At 37.0% G+C, this 15661-nt stretch overlaps 1 protein-coding gene across 1 annotated transcript in view; it reads right to left on the bottom strand.

The window, feature by feature from the left end:
• CDK17 (cyclin dependent kinase 17) overlaps window positions 1–15661 on the bottom strand; it is a 118373-nt gene that overhangs the window by 31082 nt on the left and 71630 nt on the right. The window contains exons 3-5 of the mRNA XM_039472119.2: window positions 9739–9903; window positions 4700–4833; window positions 2483–2608 (exon numbers count right to left, since the gene is read on the bottom strand). Of these exons, the coding sequence (XP_039328053.1) occupies window positions 2483–2608; window positions 4700–4833; window positions 9739–9903 (425 nt within the window). The remainder of the gene's footprint in view (window positions 1–2482; window positions 2609–4699; window positions 4834–9738; window positions 9904–15661) is intronic.

The following is a 15661-nucleotide window of genomic DNA, read 5'->3' as shown; positions in this document are numbered from 1 at the left end:
TGCATTCCAGCCTAGGTGACAGAGTGAGACCAGGTCTCTAAAGAAAATAGTTCTTATATAATAATATGTTAAAGGCTGGGTGTGGTGGCTCACACCTATAATCCCAGCACTTTGGAAGGCCAAGGCGAGTGGATCACCTGAGGTCAGGCATTTGAGACCAGCCTGGCCAACATGGTAAAACCCCATCTTTACTAAAAGTACAAAAATTAGCAGGGCTTGGTGGCCCATATCTGTAATCCCAGCTACTCAAGGAGGCTGAGGGAACAGAATCGCTTGAACTCAGGAGGCGGAGGTTGCAATAAGCCAAAATCGCACCACTGCCTGGGTGACAGAGCGGGACTACGCAAAGTCCAACTGGGTACTAGGTGGTATTTTGTCTCTTCCTGGTCCCTAGGATTTACGTTCTACTTTCTATTTCCATCTGATTGCCACATCATCCTTAATTTTTAATAAATTTCTAATTCACCCTACCTCAGTCTTTCTCCCCCTCTAATTCATTGTTTTTACTTTTCCTAAAGCTATTGCTATGGAACAGAAATGTGATCATGTCAGCCTTTGTATAAATAAATACCTTTGATGTCTTCTCATTACATGGGAAGAAGTCCAGACTCCTTGGCCCGACATCTAAGGCTTTTTAGTCTGGATCTGTCCTGTCCGGTTCAAGCCATAGCTTTTATATTATTCCATGCCTACTCTTCAGATCAGTTCTAATTTCCCAAACATGGCATATACACTCAAACTTCTGGGTTTTAGTTTCAGTACATGCCGTTTCCTCTGCTTAGAACACCCTTCATTCATAGACTATTTTTAACTGACAAATTTCTGCCCACTCTACTACAGGACTATAGTTATCCAAAACAGATGCTCACATAAACAAATCACCTGAATCTACATTGAAGGTGATATTACAACTAGAAAGGTTATTTTTTTAATAAACAGTGCTTGGTTAATTACTATAAATTAGGAAAATATATTTGTAAGACACGAAACTGATAAAGGTCCTTTATGCAAAACATATTTAAATATTCATATAAACCAGTGAGAAAAGACAGAAAACCCAATAGAAAAGAGGAAAAAAACCAGACTTGGGTAGTTAATTCACAAAAGAGAGTATCTAAAATAAACATAATAAACATATGATGAACAATAAACACACAGAAAGGTGTTCAACTTAGTCAGAGAAATGCAAAATAAAACAATGAGAGGCCACTACCAACTCACTAAAAAAGTTAAAATAATTATTTTTTAAAGACATTATCAAAAGTTGGTGAGGAGAACAACCAGAACTATTGTATGCTAGTGATGGAAGTTTAAATTGGTATAACCACTCTGGAAGCTGGTGACAGTATCTAGGGAAGCAGAACATATGCATACAGTATGATGCAACAATTCTACTCCTAGGTAAGCACTCAACAGAAATGCTTACATCTGTTAACCAAAAAACATGCAAAGGAATCATGACAGAAGCACTATTTAGTAATAGCCAAAAACTGAAAACAATCAGAGTGTCCATCAATAGGAGAATCAAGTACAGTATACTCATAAATGGAATACTGTGCAACAAAGAAAATGAATTGTCCATTAATTACATTCAAAAGTAAGGCTGAAACTCACAAACCTAATACTTAACAAAAGAAGCCAGCCACAAAAATACATACTGTGTAACTTCCATATGTACTGTGATACATGTGTTTTATATATATATATAAATTTTGTGTAAATATATAATTCTATATATTTACATAAAATATATTTTAATGTAATTACATATTCATAATTACACAAAGCTCAGAAATTTAAATACGGGTAATCAGAAAGAGAATACTACACATTTAAAAAATAAGTAAGAAAATGTATGTGAATGAGGATTTAAAAAGACCCAGATATTAAAACATACTGTAAGAATAGCATGGTCAGAAGAGTGCCATATATATGGGTAAAACTACTCTCTGGCATCAGAAGGCAGAGATTATGGCTACAGTTGAGGAAGTTTAGGAAGTGAGGCATACTAAGTAATAGAAAGGGAACAGAGGGGGGGTTTCTGGGACTTCTGAAATTTTATTTTATTGAACCAGGTACTGGTTACAGGTATGTTAACAATTCAAAAATTTATTGAGCTGTACAATTATGGTTTGTGTACTTCTCTGTATATCTAGCATATATTAATATATGTTTATGCAGTACATATCTAGTATATCTATATTTCTAGTACATATTTATACATCTAGGAAGTATCAATAACATTCACCAAAAATAAAATAGAATATAGCTTAAATCCTATTCTAATATGCATCCTATTGAACACATCTTAAAGGTTCCAATAAACTTTTAAGAATGGAAAATAATAAAATTGAGATGGTAACATAATAAAATTTAGCTATTCCAAAGTCAAATATAAAAATTAATTTAAAATGTTTATACCCAGAAGAATCAAACAAGCAGATCTAACTGACAGTGGAGGTATAGGAGAACAAAAACTTACTAAGGAAGCTCTACGAGACCTTCGACTCATTGGTTGGTCAAATGGTGGACTGTTTATCTGCAACTTTTCAAGATATCCATCAGGTATTCTGATGTCTGCAGGCAGTGATAACCGCTTATTTAAATCCTTAAAAAAAAAAAAAAGATATTCAAAAATAGAAAAGACATGGGCATTTGACTTTTGAATTCAGAGGCTCTAACATACTATTTCTTAGTGATAAGTAACTGCGAATAGACTCATGGCAAAAACATTTACTATAAGCAAAAATATACAGCAAAGTGTTACAAAAATGGAATTTTGCAACCTCAGTAATTTTTGAGTCCTTTCACTGGTAAGTTCAACTTGGAATTTACTTTGAAAATATTATACCATATAATAAGAATAGGCAAAAACTACCTACAAACTGTGACCAGTTTAAATAACTAACCAAGTAGGTATTATATGATCTTGTATCCAACATGGGGAAACAGAATTAAAATATTTATTATTGGTATATTAATGGGATCTCTACTTTATTTAATTATACAGTGTAAGCTGGGAGACTTGAAAAGAATCTTGCCTATATCATCACATAAAGAAAGTTAAGCCCTAGAAAAACAAATTCCTCCTATTCATAATAGTAGCCAAACCATGAAACGGAATGGAGATGTATAGGAACTGCATAGTTACTGAGAAATCTAAGACTTAAGTATAAAAACATAGAATGCTACCAAATGGTAAGAATAAGTAACGAAAAGATGGTCCTCCCTATATTAATTTTATAGTTTATATAACCACAAAGAAATCAAAATAAGCTTATTCTTGGACAAAACAAAATCCCTGAAATGTACTGATAATAGAATAACAGAAAAAAAAAAAAAAACATTCTAAAATAAGAAAGAGTGCTGTATGTGTACATGGGGGAGGGATAAAGAAAGAAGTCTTTGCAGATATTAAAATACAGAATAAGCCAGGCGCAGTGGCTCAAGCTTGTAATCCTAGCACTTTGGGAAGCCAACACAGCGAAACCCTATCTCTACATAAAAATACAAAAAAATTAGCTGGGTGTGGCGGATACCGTAGTCCCAGCTACTTGGGGGACTGAGGTAGGAGGATCACTTGAGCCCAGGAAGTTGATGCTGTGGTAAGCTGAGATACTACCACTGTACTCCAGCCTGGGTAACAGAGTGAGACCCTGACTCATAAAACAGAAAAAATATATACCATAAAAAGAATATAATCTAGAGCATGCCTCCTCAGGAGGGGAAAACAAATTACAGCTCAATGAAGAATAAGAAACCTAATACTAAATAAAACAAATGATTTTTAAAAATCATATATAAAGTGAAGAAAAGTAAGAAATATTTTCATTATTACTGTGTCTTAAGTATATCAAGTTGATTTAAACAATTGAAAATGTTAATTTATCATTTAGAAAACTGACCGTTTTCCTTAACTAAGAAGCAATCCTTTTATAATAAAAATATAATCAACCAATAGGAGAGATACCCTAATCATCATCTCAACACCACCAAAAAAGCAACAATACTTTTATTTCAAAATATGCTCATTTTTTTTTTTGCAGAAAACTATTTTAGTTTTACAATACATACTGAATTAACAGTTATAATCCACTTATGCCATCAAGTTATACCATAACGCTTACAAAGAAAAGAAAGTAAATTCTTCATTCTTTTACACTGAGAAATAAATGTGCCTCAGAGATTAGTAGCTGTAGTGAACCACAAAGGAAAGGATAACCACATTTATAATATAATGCAAGGGAAAAAAAGCTGTTTATTTTATTTATACCTCTTAAAATTTGAAATAGAGAAAATGTTTAATTAACCACATGAATCTCAAAAATATAATTAAAATATTTTCTGAAAAGAAGACATTGCTAATGTATCATTCTATCTCCAGAAGTTCTGAAGATTCACTTCTCCTTAATGGAGAACCTAAAATAATGTTTCACAAAAAAATTTAAAAATAAATAAAATGGTTCACAGAATTAGAACAATTATAACTACTATATACCTATCTTGGGATAAAAATTAGAAAAGACAAAATATTCACAGACTACAATTTATGAATGCAAAGAAATAACTTTCTTACAAGTGTCACGTCTTCGTAAAAATTTTTAAATGGGCATTTACTTTCACTTGATATGTATGTGTATTTATTTACATACACCAACATACATATACACAAGTATATTGTTGTTTTTTAAATGATTACCTCCATTGAGATCCGTCTATGTATACGATTTCTGAGACAAACACCTGTAGGTGACTGGACTTCATCGGATGATGTCCCAGAAGCCTGGTCACTCTCACCATCTGATCCCATTTTTAGATTTTCATGAACAATATCTATATTAAAAAATGAGACATTAAAAGAGATATATTCTAATATATCAATAATTTATTATCACTACAGGTAAAATACAGAAGGCTAACACATAAAAATCATAGCATAAAAAGTCATTTACATTCTGGGTGCCACAGGTATGCAGTTAATAGATGAAAACATGACTCAAATATCTTAAAACAGTAGTGTGAAATCCTTTCACACTTTCAAATTATGAAAAAAATTAACATTCAGGTTATCAAGAGTTCAGTAATAAAATTATAAACTACAAATAATGTCTCTGAGAATGAGTCAGTTCTCTCATTTTCTAGATCTGGGAACTGAGACTTGAAAGGTTAAATGACTTTCAAAAGATCACAAAGCTTAGACACAGAGCTGGAAAAGAAACCTGGTCATTTGCCTTTTATTTAGCATTCTTTCCATTAAATAACATGTCACTGGGTCTACTGTCAAATGGAGCTAATTCTTTGAATATTCTTTTAAACACCTCTTAAAAGCTGCTAATGCAGTTTTTCTTCCCTGCATCCCAAATGTTAAAAATAAAACAATCAAAAATTACTGAGTATCTACTTTGTACCAGAACTACAAAAACAAGTTTATGATTTTCAAATACTTGAAAATCTGTACAGAGCAAAAATATATTACAATAAAGGTGGGTTATGGTATGTTTAACAGAGATAAAAGTTAAACGGAAGTGGGGGAGGAAGATAAATGCCATCTGAAAATATTAAAAACAAACTTGTATACGGGATTTTTGGATTTTTTTTTTTTTTTTTTTTTGAGACAAGGTCTTACTCCATTGCCCAAGCTGGAGTGCAGTGGTGCAATCATGGCTCACTGCAGCCTCTACTTCCCAGGCTCAAGCAATCCTCCTGTCTCAGCCTCCCAAGCGGCTGGGAGTACAGGCACCCACCAGACCTGTTTTTGTTGTTTACAGTTTTGTCATGTTGTTCAGGCTCATCTTGAACTCCTAGTTATTTGTGCCTAGTGTTCCATTCTTAGAATGCTAAGAATGTGGGAGTTATTTCTATTCTACTGCTCAAGGTCATCACCAAGGTCTAATTGCAAAAATTCAAAAAAAAATGGCAACTTTAGGCATTAACAGGTTAAGCAATCCACCCACTGTGGCTTCCCAAAGTGCTGGGACTGATTACAGGCATGAGCCACCACACCCAGCTAAGTTGTACATTTAAATACCTGCTTATTTATCTGCATTTGTCAGTCATTCTCTAATAACCTAGCAAGAAGAGTGTACTAGAAACAAATGCTAGTTCTCTAGAACTCCTTCCTTGCCACTATGACTTTCTATACATGTATTCATCTTCCAAAAAGAACCATGTTGTTTCATGCTGCAGTGCTTTAACACTTTTTCCTCATTTTTACAAGATGCCTTTCTCCATTTTGTCAACCTTGTGAGCTCAGGCTTAGTCTTCAAAATTATGCTCATGTGTTATCACCCAGTTGAAGTCTTTTCTAATCTCAGACACAGTTGACTACTGTGCCCCTACCCACTGTACTGAAGAACATTTTTTGGTGCATGTGATTTTCTAAGATCCTTGGGGACAGGATTTAGCTTATTCACTTTGCTATTTCCAGAACTTAACCAATTGCCTGGTACTTAAAAGGTGTTTAACAAATATTCAAGATAATTGCACATTAACAAACAATCAAGGGATGGACTAGATAAGTAGATCTCTTTTTCAAATGAAGTTATATGAAATAGCAATGTGTGAGACCACTGAAAATAGTATTTTACGTAAGTATAAATGTTAACTTTTAATATTTACATATAAAATTATGAGAACTGCTTAGATTAAGGAGAAATTTGAACTCAAGGGTCTCATATCAACTCTATCTTAGAACTCACTTTATGTCTGTATTTTTGTCCTAGTTAACTCAATACTGAGAAAATTCCAATTCATATTCATAAGCAGTTGCAAATGGTAATGGTTTTTAATAGCTCAATATGTAATCTAAGAATACACTTCAGTTATGTTGAGATTTCTGGAGAAATTTTATGGTGATATGTGAACAAAAAGTTAATTTGGCAGCAAAAATAACGCACTGGTGATTGATTTCTAACCTGTTAAAATTTGATACATAACACATCTGAGGTCACGTATCCTTTTCTACCACACTTTTAAAATGTTAAAAATAATTTAATCGGCCGGGCGCGGTGGCTCAAGCCTGTAATCCCAGCACTTTGGGAAGCCGAGGCGGGTGGATCACAAGGTCGAGAGATCGAGACCATCCTGGTCAACATGGTGAAACCCCGTCTCTACTAAAAATACAAAAAAATTAGCTGGGCATGGTGGCACGTGCCTGTAATCCCAGCTACTCAGGAGGCTGAGGCAGGAGAATTGCCTGAGCCCAGGAGGCGGAGGTTGCGGTGAGCCGAGATCACGCCATTGCACTCCAGCCTGGGTAACAAGAGTGAAACTCTGTCTCAAAAAAATAATAATAATAATAATTTAATCATGACTTCCATTTCTAGTGAGATATGAAAATCTTCCTTTCCTCAAGAAAATGTTGACTGAAGTATTTTAAAATAGACAGCTGAGTGTGCAAGAATGTATGGATAATACCTAGGAAGTGAAAACAGAACGAAAACTCAAAGCTGTTATGCATAAATTTACTCTAGCATTGTCTTGGGAGAGGTTGCTGATCTTGATGAGATGGTCCCCGGGTTTACCTTCCACACTGAGATAAAAGATGAAACCCTGGGTGTGTGAGTTACAAGTAAGGCCTTCTCACAGAAAGGCCCAATTCCCAAAGTGCTATACTTTTGCGACTTAAAGGGTACACTTAAAAATAAAATCTGTCCTGTTGCATAAGGAATTGGACGACAAAGAAAGCTTACTAATCTCAGACTATGAATAAACACTTGAGTATCATCTGACCCAAACAAGAAATTACTCACATCATTAACAAATCAGTATAGTTATGACATGATTATGCCAGTTATTTTCATTTCCATCAAGACAAACGTGAAACAATGAAGGCTTGTCAGAACTTTACTCATCTGTTGCGGGGGAGGAGGGGATGATGTCTTTGCTAATCAGGTAATGCAACAGCTGCAGACACAATACATTTTTCTCCCCCAGCACAATATTCTTTTAAATTTAATCTGCATTACTATCATTTTCAATATCATCCTTTTTTTTTTTTGAGCCAAGAGTTTCACTCTTGTTGCCCAGGCTGGAGTGCAATGGCGCATTCTTGGCTCACTGCAACCTCTGCCTCCTTGGTTCGAGTGATTCTCCTGTCTCAGCCTCCCAAGCAGCTGGGATTACAGGCATATGCCACCATGCCCAGCTAATTTTTTGTATTTTTAGTAGAGACAGGGTTTCACCATGTTGGCCAGGATGGTCTCGATCTCTTGACCTCGTAACCCACCCGCCTCGGCCTCCCAAAGTGCTGGGATTACAGGCGTGAGCCACTGCGCCCAGCCTTCAACAGCACTTTCTTAAATCTAGAACAAGGATCCAGAACAAGTGTGGCTTCTTTTCATATGGCCCCTAAGCAAAAAATGGGTTTTGTATTTTTAAGGATTATTAAACAGAGAAGAATACGCAATGGAGACTGTATTCCATAAAACCTAAAACATTTATTACTAACTGCCCCTACAAAAAAAGGTTTACAAACCCCTGGTCTAGATAGATAAGAAAACAATAAGCCAAGACCTGATCTGTAGTGTTTCCCGATTTCTGTCTCCATGGACAGATTTCAACTACCAACATGACAACATTGAACGTACGGTGGGAAGAAGTGTGCAGTAGCACACCATTGTATAGTGTTTGGACTATAGAGAAAAAAATAACCCCTGTGGCATAGATAAAACTGGTACAGCAATTAGACACCAATGACTTTTGAGTATTCATTACATTTGTTTTTCATTTAGTTTACCTAACTGTAAACTTATATAATTTAAAATCTAATAGCTATGTTTAACAACCAGTTTGCAAAGTTCCTGAAAATCTAACAATCATCTCAAATAAACTAGTGTGAGCCAACTCCAGCATACCATTCTGTAGAGATGCACCTACAGAGATAAAGGCTATGTTTCATTTCTCATAGAGAAAACACTCAATGTAGATAAGCTCATACTCCCAAAATAAAGAAACACATTTAGAAATAATATACTATTCCAATTGCAAGCAGATAAAACAAGCAGTAGAATAAAACCCCTAGGAGCTTCAGTGAATATAATTATCTAAGAAAACTACAAAACAGTTATAGTAAAGTGATTTTAAAAATCAAAACATAATAGGCCAGGTACGGTTGCTCATGTCTGTAACCCCAGCACTCTGGGAGGCTGAGGCAAGTGGATCACTTGAGTCCAGGAGTTCAAGACCTGCCTGGGCAACATAGTGAGACCCTACCTCTTCCTGGGTGACAGAGTGAAGCACTGTCTCAAGAGAAAAAAAAAATCAAAACATAAGATATCACCAAAAAAGACCAGAGGAATAAACAAACAGAAACTTGAAATTTTTTTTTCTTGGATATTTAAAGATATAACGACAGAAGAACAAAAAATTGAGGTAATAATCACATATACTAATTATTGCACTAGGCTTTACATGGTGATGATCTGAAAAATTACTGAGGCATGACCCTAAAATAAACACCATCCCAAACTGCTATTCATCTGAAATGCATCTGTTTCTTATGGGATTCATTTCCCTCCTGATGGACAGGATTTTCAAATATTACTTCTCTGTATCGTCAGCACTACTGCCTCTCTAGAACTTTCCATCTTTCTGCTATTCTTTCTGATCTCAACTTGATTTTTATCTGACAAAAGAAGCGAGATAATAAAGGTTGCTGACTTTTATACAACTAAAACTTAACTATGTACATGACATATAATCAGAAAGGCAAACACAATAGACAAATAATCAAATTACCTAATCTGCTTCCATTTCTGGGCATTGCCATGAAGGAGCCGAGGCTCCCTCCAATAACACTGTGTGGTCTCCGCAATGGGGGCTTCTTGAAAGATCCTGTGTACTGGTGGAGGAAGGAATGCATACTGTGAGACGTTGGAGGCCTGCCATTCTTCACAATAGGCTCTGTGGTTCAAAGTATTCAAAAATCATTCCATCATCAGCCCAAGATCCAGGATCACATGAGAAGGATTGAGAAAGCAAAACAAAAAGTTGTAACAGAGATTATTACAATTAGCCTCATTTCTTTGCTTACCTACATACAGTACTAAAATTAAAATAGTTCTTCTGAAAAAATATTCAAGAAAATATTTGAATATTTTAAGTTGGTTTAGTAACCATTTCTTATATAATCAAAAGTGGGTAAGAACCACAAAACTACTAATATATCCCATCAATTTCTGATCCATTTGTTTATTTTAGTATATCTCAAGATTGTCTCCATACCACTCCTCCATTGACTGACTACCTGTATTCTTTATAATTAAGGATGTTTGGCTGCACGCAGTGGCTTACATCTGTAATCCTAGCACTTTGGGAGGCCAAGGCAGGCAGATCACCTGAGGTCAGGAGTTTCAGACCAGCTTGTCCAATATGGTGAAACCTCATCTCTACTAAAAATACAAAACTTAGCTAAGCATGGTGGCGTGCGCCTGTAGTCCCAGCTACTTAGGAAGCTGAGACAGAAGAATTGCTTGAACCTGGGCAGCAGACGCTGCCGTGAGCCGAGATCATGCCACTGCACTCCAGTACGGGCAACAGAGACAGATTCCGATTCAAAAAGAAAAAAAAAAATTAAGCATGCTTTGGAATATAAAAGACATGGTTCCAGCCTAAAGGAATTTACATTCCTGTGTGCTGGACATATAAAATGGTATGTCAATTAGTGAATAAAACAGAAGTATCTAAGTACACATCAATATAGAGGCTCTAAGTTTATTCCCCCAAATTTGGGATTAACATAAAGAGTATTTAAAAAATCATACTGATCACCAAGCAGAAACATTTAAAATATATATAATACTTAAAAGTTATTTAATTATACATCAGGGAACTGTTTTGTAATGTTTGTAGGGAAATCACGACTCCTTTCTACTTCCAAAGAAGAGCTCTGATACAGGTTAAAGATACAAGTCTTGTGATACACAATTAGTTTTCTATGTTAGAATAATGTTTCTACTGGTAGCAGCCAAGGAGTTTTAAAAAGAACTGGGCTGCTCTGAATACTTTCTCCTTTAAAATAAAGCCAACTCTTCTTCTGTAGCTAACAATCAGGCACAAGGATATCTCCTGATCAGGGGATTCCTCTACCTGTAAAGACTTCTCAACCAAGGACAGGCTGACAGAGGAGTTGGCTAGAAGCCTTAAAGTGAAAGTCTTCTCTCACAAGAAAATGTCAGGATCCACAGAAGACCAGGGTATAGGCTCCAGAAAAATGGGCCAAGAAGGCCATGTGGCCTGAGCCTCTACTAATACTGGCTGCCTGAAAGTGTAGAGGAAGGATGGGGCATATGGGCCCAAAGGCTCACACAAGGTTCAATCTATCTAATCTGGGTCAAAGACCAGACTGGAGGCAGGGGCACATGCCTACCTAGTAATGCAGAACATGTGTCCAAAGTTTCCTATGATCTGCACATTCCCTGGCAGTACCTAACTGATAAAGAATCTGGAGCTCTAAAGTCTAGCAAAATAATCAATGATTTAATAATGAATGAGGAAGGGCTATCAGATATAAATGCATAAATAATCACAAACAATGTGGGATAAAAGAGGCTAGAGCATACAATAAAATTTTTCTCCGCCAAGTGTGATGGCATGAACCTATAGTCCCAGCTATTCAGGAAGCTAGAGTGGGAGGACTACTTGTGCCCAGGAGTTTGAGGCTGCAGTGAGCTAAGATAATGCCACCGCATTCCAGCCTGGGCAACAGAGTAAGACCCTGTCTCAAAATGAAAAGAAAAAGAAAAGAAAGAGGAAGTTTTTTTTTAATCTTTCTAGGTTATATTTCATGTGTGAAATATCACAATATTAAAATATTTAAGGCCAGGCGCAGTGGCTCACGCCTGTAATCCTAGCACTTTGGGAGGCTGAGGCAGGAGAATCATGAGGCCAAGAGATCCAGATCATTCTGGCCAACACGGTGAAACCCCATCTATACTAAAAATACAAAAATTAGCTGGGCATGGTGGCACACGCCTGTGGTCCCAGCTACTCAGGAGGCTGAGGTAGGAGTACCGCTTGAATCAGGGAGGTGGAGGTTGCAGTGAGCCAAGATCAGCCACTGCACTCCAAGTCTGGGTGACAGAGCAAGACTCCAACTTAAAAAAATAAATAAATAAATAATGCAAATATTTTGCCTACAGACAACATTTTAGTTGCTCTGTAAAGCTGTCCTAGGGAATACAGCTTGACTATTCTGGAGAACATACGGGAAAAAAATGAGATCAAAAGGACATACTATTTGATAAACACTCTTCTAGGCACCGGGCATCAACTGGTAACAAAACAGACAAAGTACTACTCTCAGAATGCATAAACTCTAATGGGGAAAGACACACACACAAAATCAGGTAATGACAGGCGAAATGCAAAAGACTAAAAGAAATAGATGCGAAAATGAGTAGCTAGTTATTTTACACTGTATATTGAGAAAAGTTCTCTCTGCAGAGATATTTTTAACAGAAATTTAAATGCAAGAGAGAGCCAGTCAGGGAAGATGGGTAAGTTGTGGATAACAGGATATTCCAGATAGAGAAAAAAGCTACTGCAAAAGCAGACATATGGCAGAGTTTGACTTGTCAGAATAGTGATCCTCAAACTTTAACATGCTTCAGAATCATCTTCAAGGATCTGTAAAATGTAAGACTGCTGGGTCTCACCCACAGACTTCCTGGTTCAGTAGGTCTCGCGTAGAATCTAAAAATACGTGTTTCTAACAAACTCCCAGGTCCTGCTGACACTGCTGGTCCAGGGATCATACTCTGAGAACCACTGTGTTAGCGGACTAGAAAGAAGGCAAGTGTAGCTATAGTACCTAACCGTGGGGGAAACAGTGATACTAGGTGAGACCAGAGACACAGGAGGGAACAAATCATTCAACATTTTATACATCACCACAGAAGTTTGAATTTTATTCTCAGATTGGAAGCAGTTATGGTAGTTTTGAAGAAGACTGATATGATCTGATTCGTGTTTCAAACATATCACTGTGTGCTTGGTGCAATGGCTCACGCCTGTAATCCCAGCACTTTCGGAGGCCGAGGACAGCAGATCACTTGAGGTCAGGAGTTCGAGATCAGCCTGGCCAATATGGAGAAACCCTGTCTCTACTAAAAATACAAAAAAATTAGCCAGGCTTGGTGGCGTACACCTGTAGTCCCAGCTACTTGGGAGGCTGAAGCAGCAGAATTGATTAAACCCAGAAAGTAGAGGTTGAAGTGAGACAAGATCATATCATTGCACTCCAACCTGGGCCAAAGAGACTGTCTCAAAAAAAAAAAAAAAAAAAAAAAAAAAAATCACTGTGAAGGGTTAAAGATAGTAGGAGGTAAGCAGGTAGGGATGACTACAACAGGTAATGTAAGAGATCTCTTGTCAAGATGAATTAGTGCTTTATCTTGATTGCAGTGGTTATATGAATCAACACAGGTGAGAGGAAATGACACCAAACTACATTTACACTTTATTACAGTATCTATAGTTACATAAGATGCAAGCAGTTGGTGGGGAGGGAGATTGGGAGAAGGGTACAAGTACAGGTCCTTTCTATATTATCTTCATAACTTCCTTTGAATTTGTAATAGCTGAAAATAATTTTTTAAAGAATCACTTTGGTTGCTGTAGAAAAACAGGCAATAGGGAATCAACAGCAGAAGGAGGAGATTACTACAGTCCCCAAAGCAACAAATTTTGGTGGTCTAGACTAGGGTATGTACTGAAGATGGAGGGAAGTAGGCAGATTTAGGGCATATTACAAAGGCAGAAGCAACAGGCCAGCAGACACAGCTGCTAAATTAGTTTCACACAACCTCCTACCACTCAGCTTTTAGCCAGCATTTATAGTAAAAACATCTATACAAATACTTTTTGTTTTCTTTTTTTCCAGGCAGGAATGCTCACTGCATTCAGCATAGGCTGAAATGCAGTGGCGCAGTCACAGTTCACTGTAGCCTCAACCACCTGGGCTCATATCATCCTCCCACTTTGTCCTCCCCACTACAGCCGGGATTACATGCAAGCACCATCACACGTGGCTAATGTGTGTCTTTTCAGTAGAGATGGGGTTTTGCTATGTCGCCCAGCTAGTCTCAAACTTCTGGGCTCAAGTGATCCTCTCCACCTTGGCCTCCCAAAGCACTGCGATTACAATGAGCCATCATGCCTAGCCCTAAAATATTTTTAAATCTTCAGATAAACTGTTAAAAATATATGATATATTAATGGACTATAATTGGAATTGCATATCAGTCACATAGATCAGGGGTTCCCAGTCACCGGGTCACAGACCAGTACTAGTCCATGGCCTGTTAGGAACCAGGCCACACAGCATGAGATGAGCAGTGGGCAAGTGAGCAAAGCTTCATATGTGGTATTTACAGTCACTCCCCATCGCTCACATTACTGCTTGAGCTTCACCTCCTGTGAAATCAGTGGTGGCACTGATTCTCATAGGAGTACTAACCCTGTTGTGAATTGCGCACGTGAGGGATCTAGGTTGCATGCTCCTTATGAGAATCTAATGCCTGATGATCCGTCACTGTCTCCCATCACCCTCAGATGGGACCATCTAGTTGTAGGAAGACAAGTGCAGGGCTCCTACTGATTCTACATTATGGTGAGCTATATAATCATTTCATTATGTATTACAATGTAATAATAATATAAATAAAGAGTACAACAACTGTAATATGCTTAAATCATCCTGAAACCATCCCCCCCACAACCCCAGTCTGTGGAAAAGTTGTCTTCCACAAAAATGATCCCTGGTGCCAAAAGGTGGGGGACCACTGATACAGATGACTATCATATTGATGAGTTTGTAAAAGTTATTTATATGGTAAAAAATAGGAAGCTAGAATGGTAGGGGGGCGGACAGGAAGGAGGTAACAGGAAGGTAAAGGAGAGAAAAAAAATCAGGAACAATGCCTAGATTCTTAGTTTTAGTAATTGATTAAGCACGGAAAGTTTGAGTAGAGGCAGATTTTGGAGGAAGGACATCAAGAATTCTGATGTGGTCATATGAAGTCTAAGATTCAAGATTCCCGTTAGACATCAATGTGGAGAAGCCAAGAAGGCATTTAAATATGAATCTAGAGATCCAGATGAAGATCCTAACTGGAGATTCAGACATAGAAGTACGCAATATATATATGGTAGCTGAAATTGTAAGGCTGGATGAGGTCACCCAAGCAGAGGGTATGATAGAGAAGCGACTACGGCCCATGAGAGCACCACAATAAAATGGAGTAAAATATTCCAACACTTCCAGATCTTGAAAGTAATTAATTGGCCAATTCAATAAGATAATAACACTCTGTTTTTAAAAAGTAATGAAAATCTTGGAGACATTATGCTAAGGGAAATAAGTCAGACACAAAAGGACAAATATTACGTGGTTCCACTTATATGAGGTACCTAGAATATGCAAATTCATAGACAGAAATTAGAATGGTGGTTACCAGAGGCTGGGGAGAGGGGGGAATGTGGAGATACTGTTAGTTCCAAGTAAGGATTTCCAATGATTTTTACTACCACAACATGGCAGTCATTATGATTCCACTAAGAAATGTTATTTGGTATCTTATTTATCTTGATCTTCTAATTATTTGAACTACGATGAGGAACATTCAATTTCATAACCCACCTCATAGCCTAAGCCATACCC

Source organism: Saimiri boliviensis, chromosome 7 (genome assembly GCF_048565385.1).
Source record: "Saimiri boliviensis isolate mSaiBol1 chromosome 7, mSaiBol1.pri, whole genome shotgun sequence".
Taxonomy (NCBI): Eukaryota; Metazoa; Chordata; class Mammalia; order Primates; family Cebidae; genus Saimiri; species Saimiri boliviensis.
Note: the sequence above shows the minus strand (reverse complement) of the source record. Positions and strands in the feature narration are given on the sequence as shown.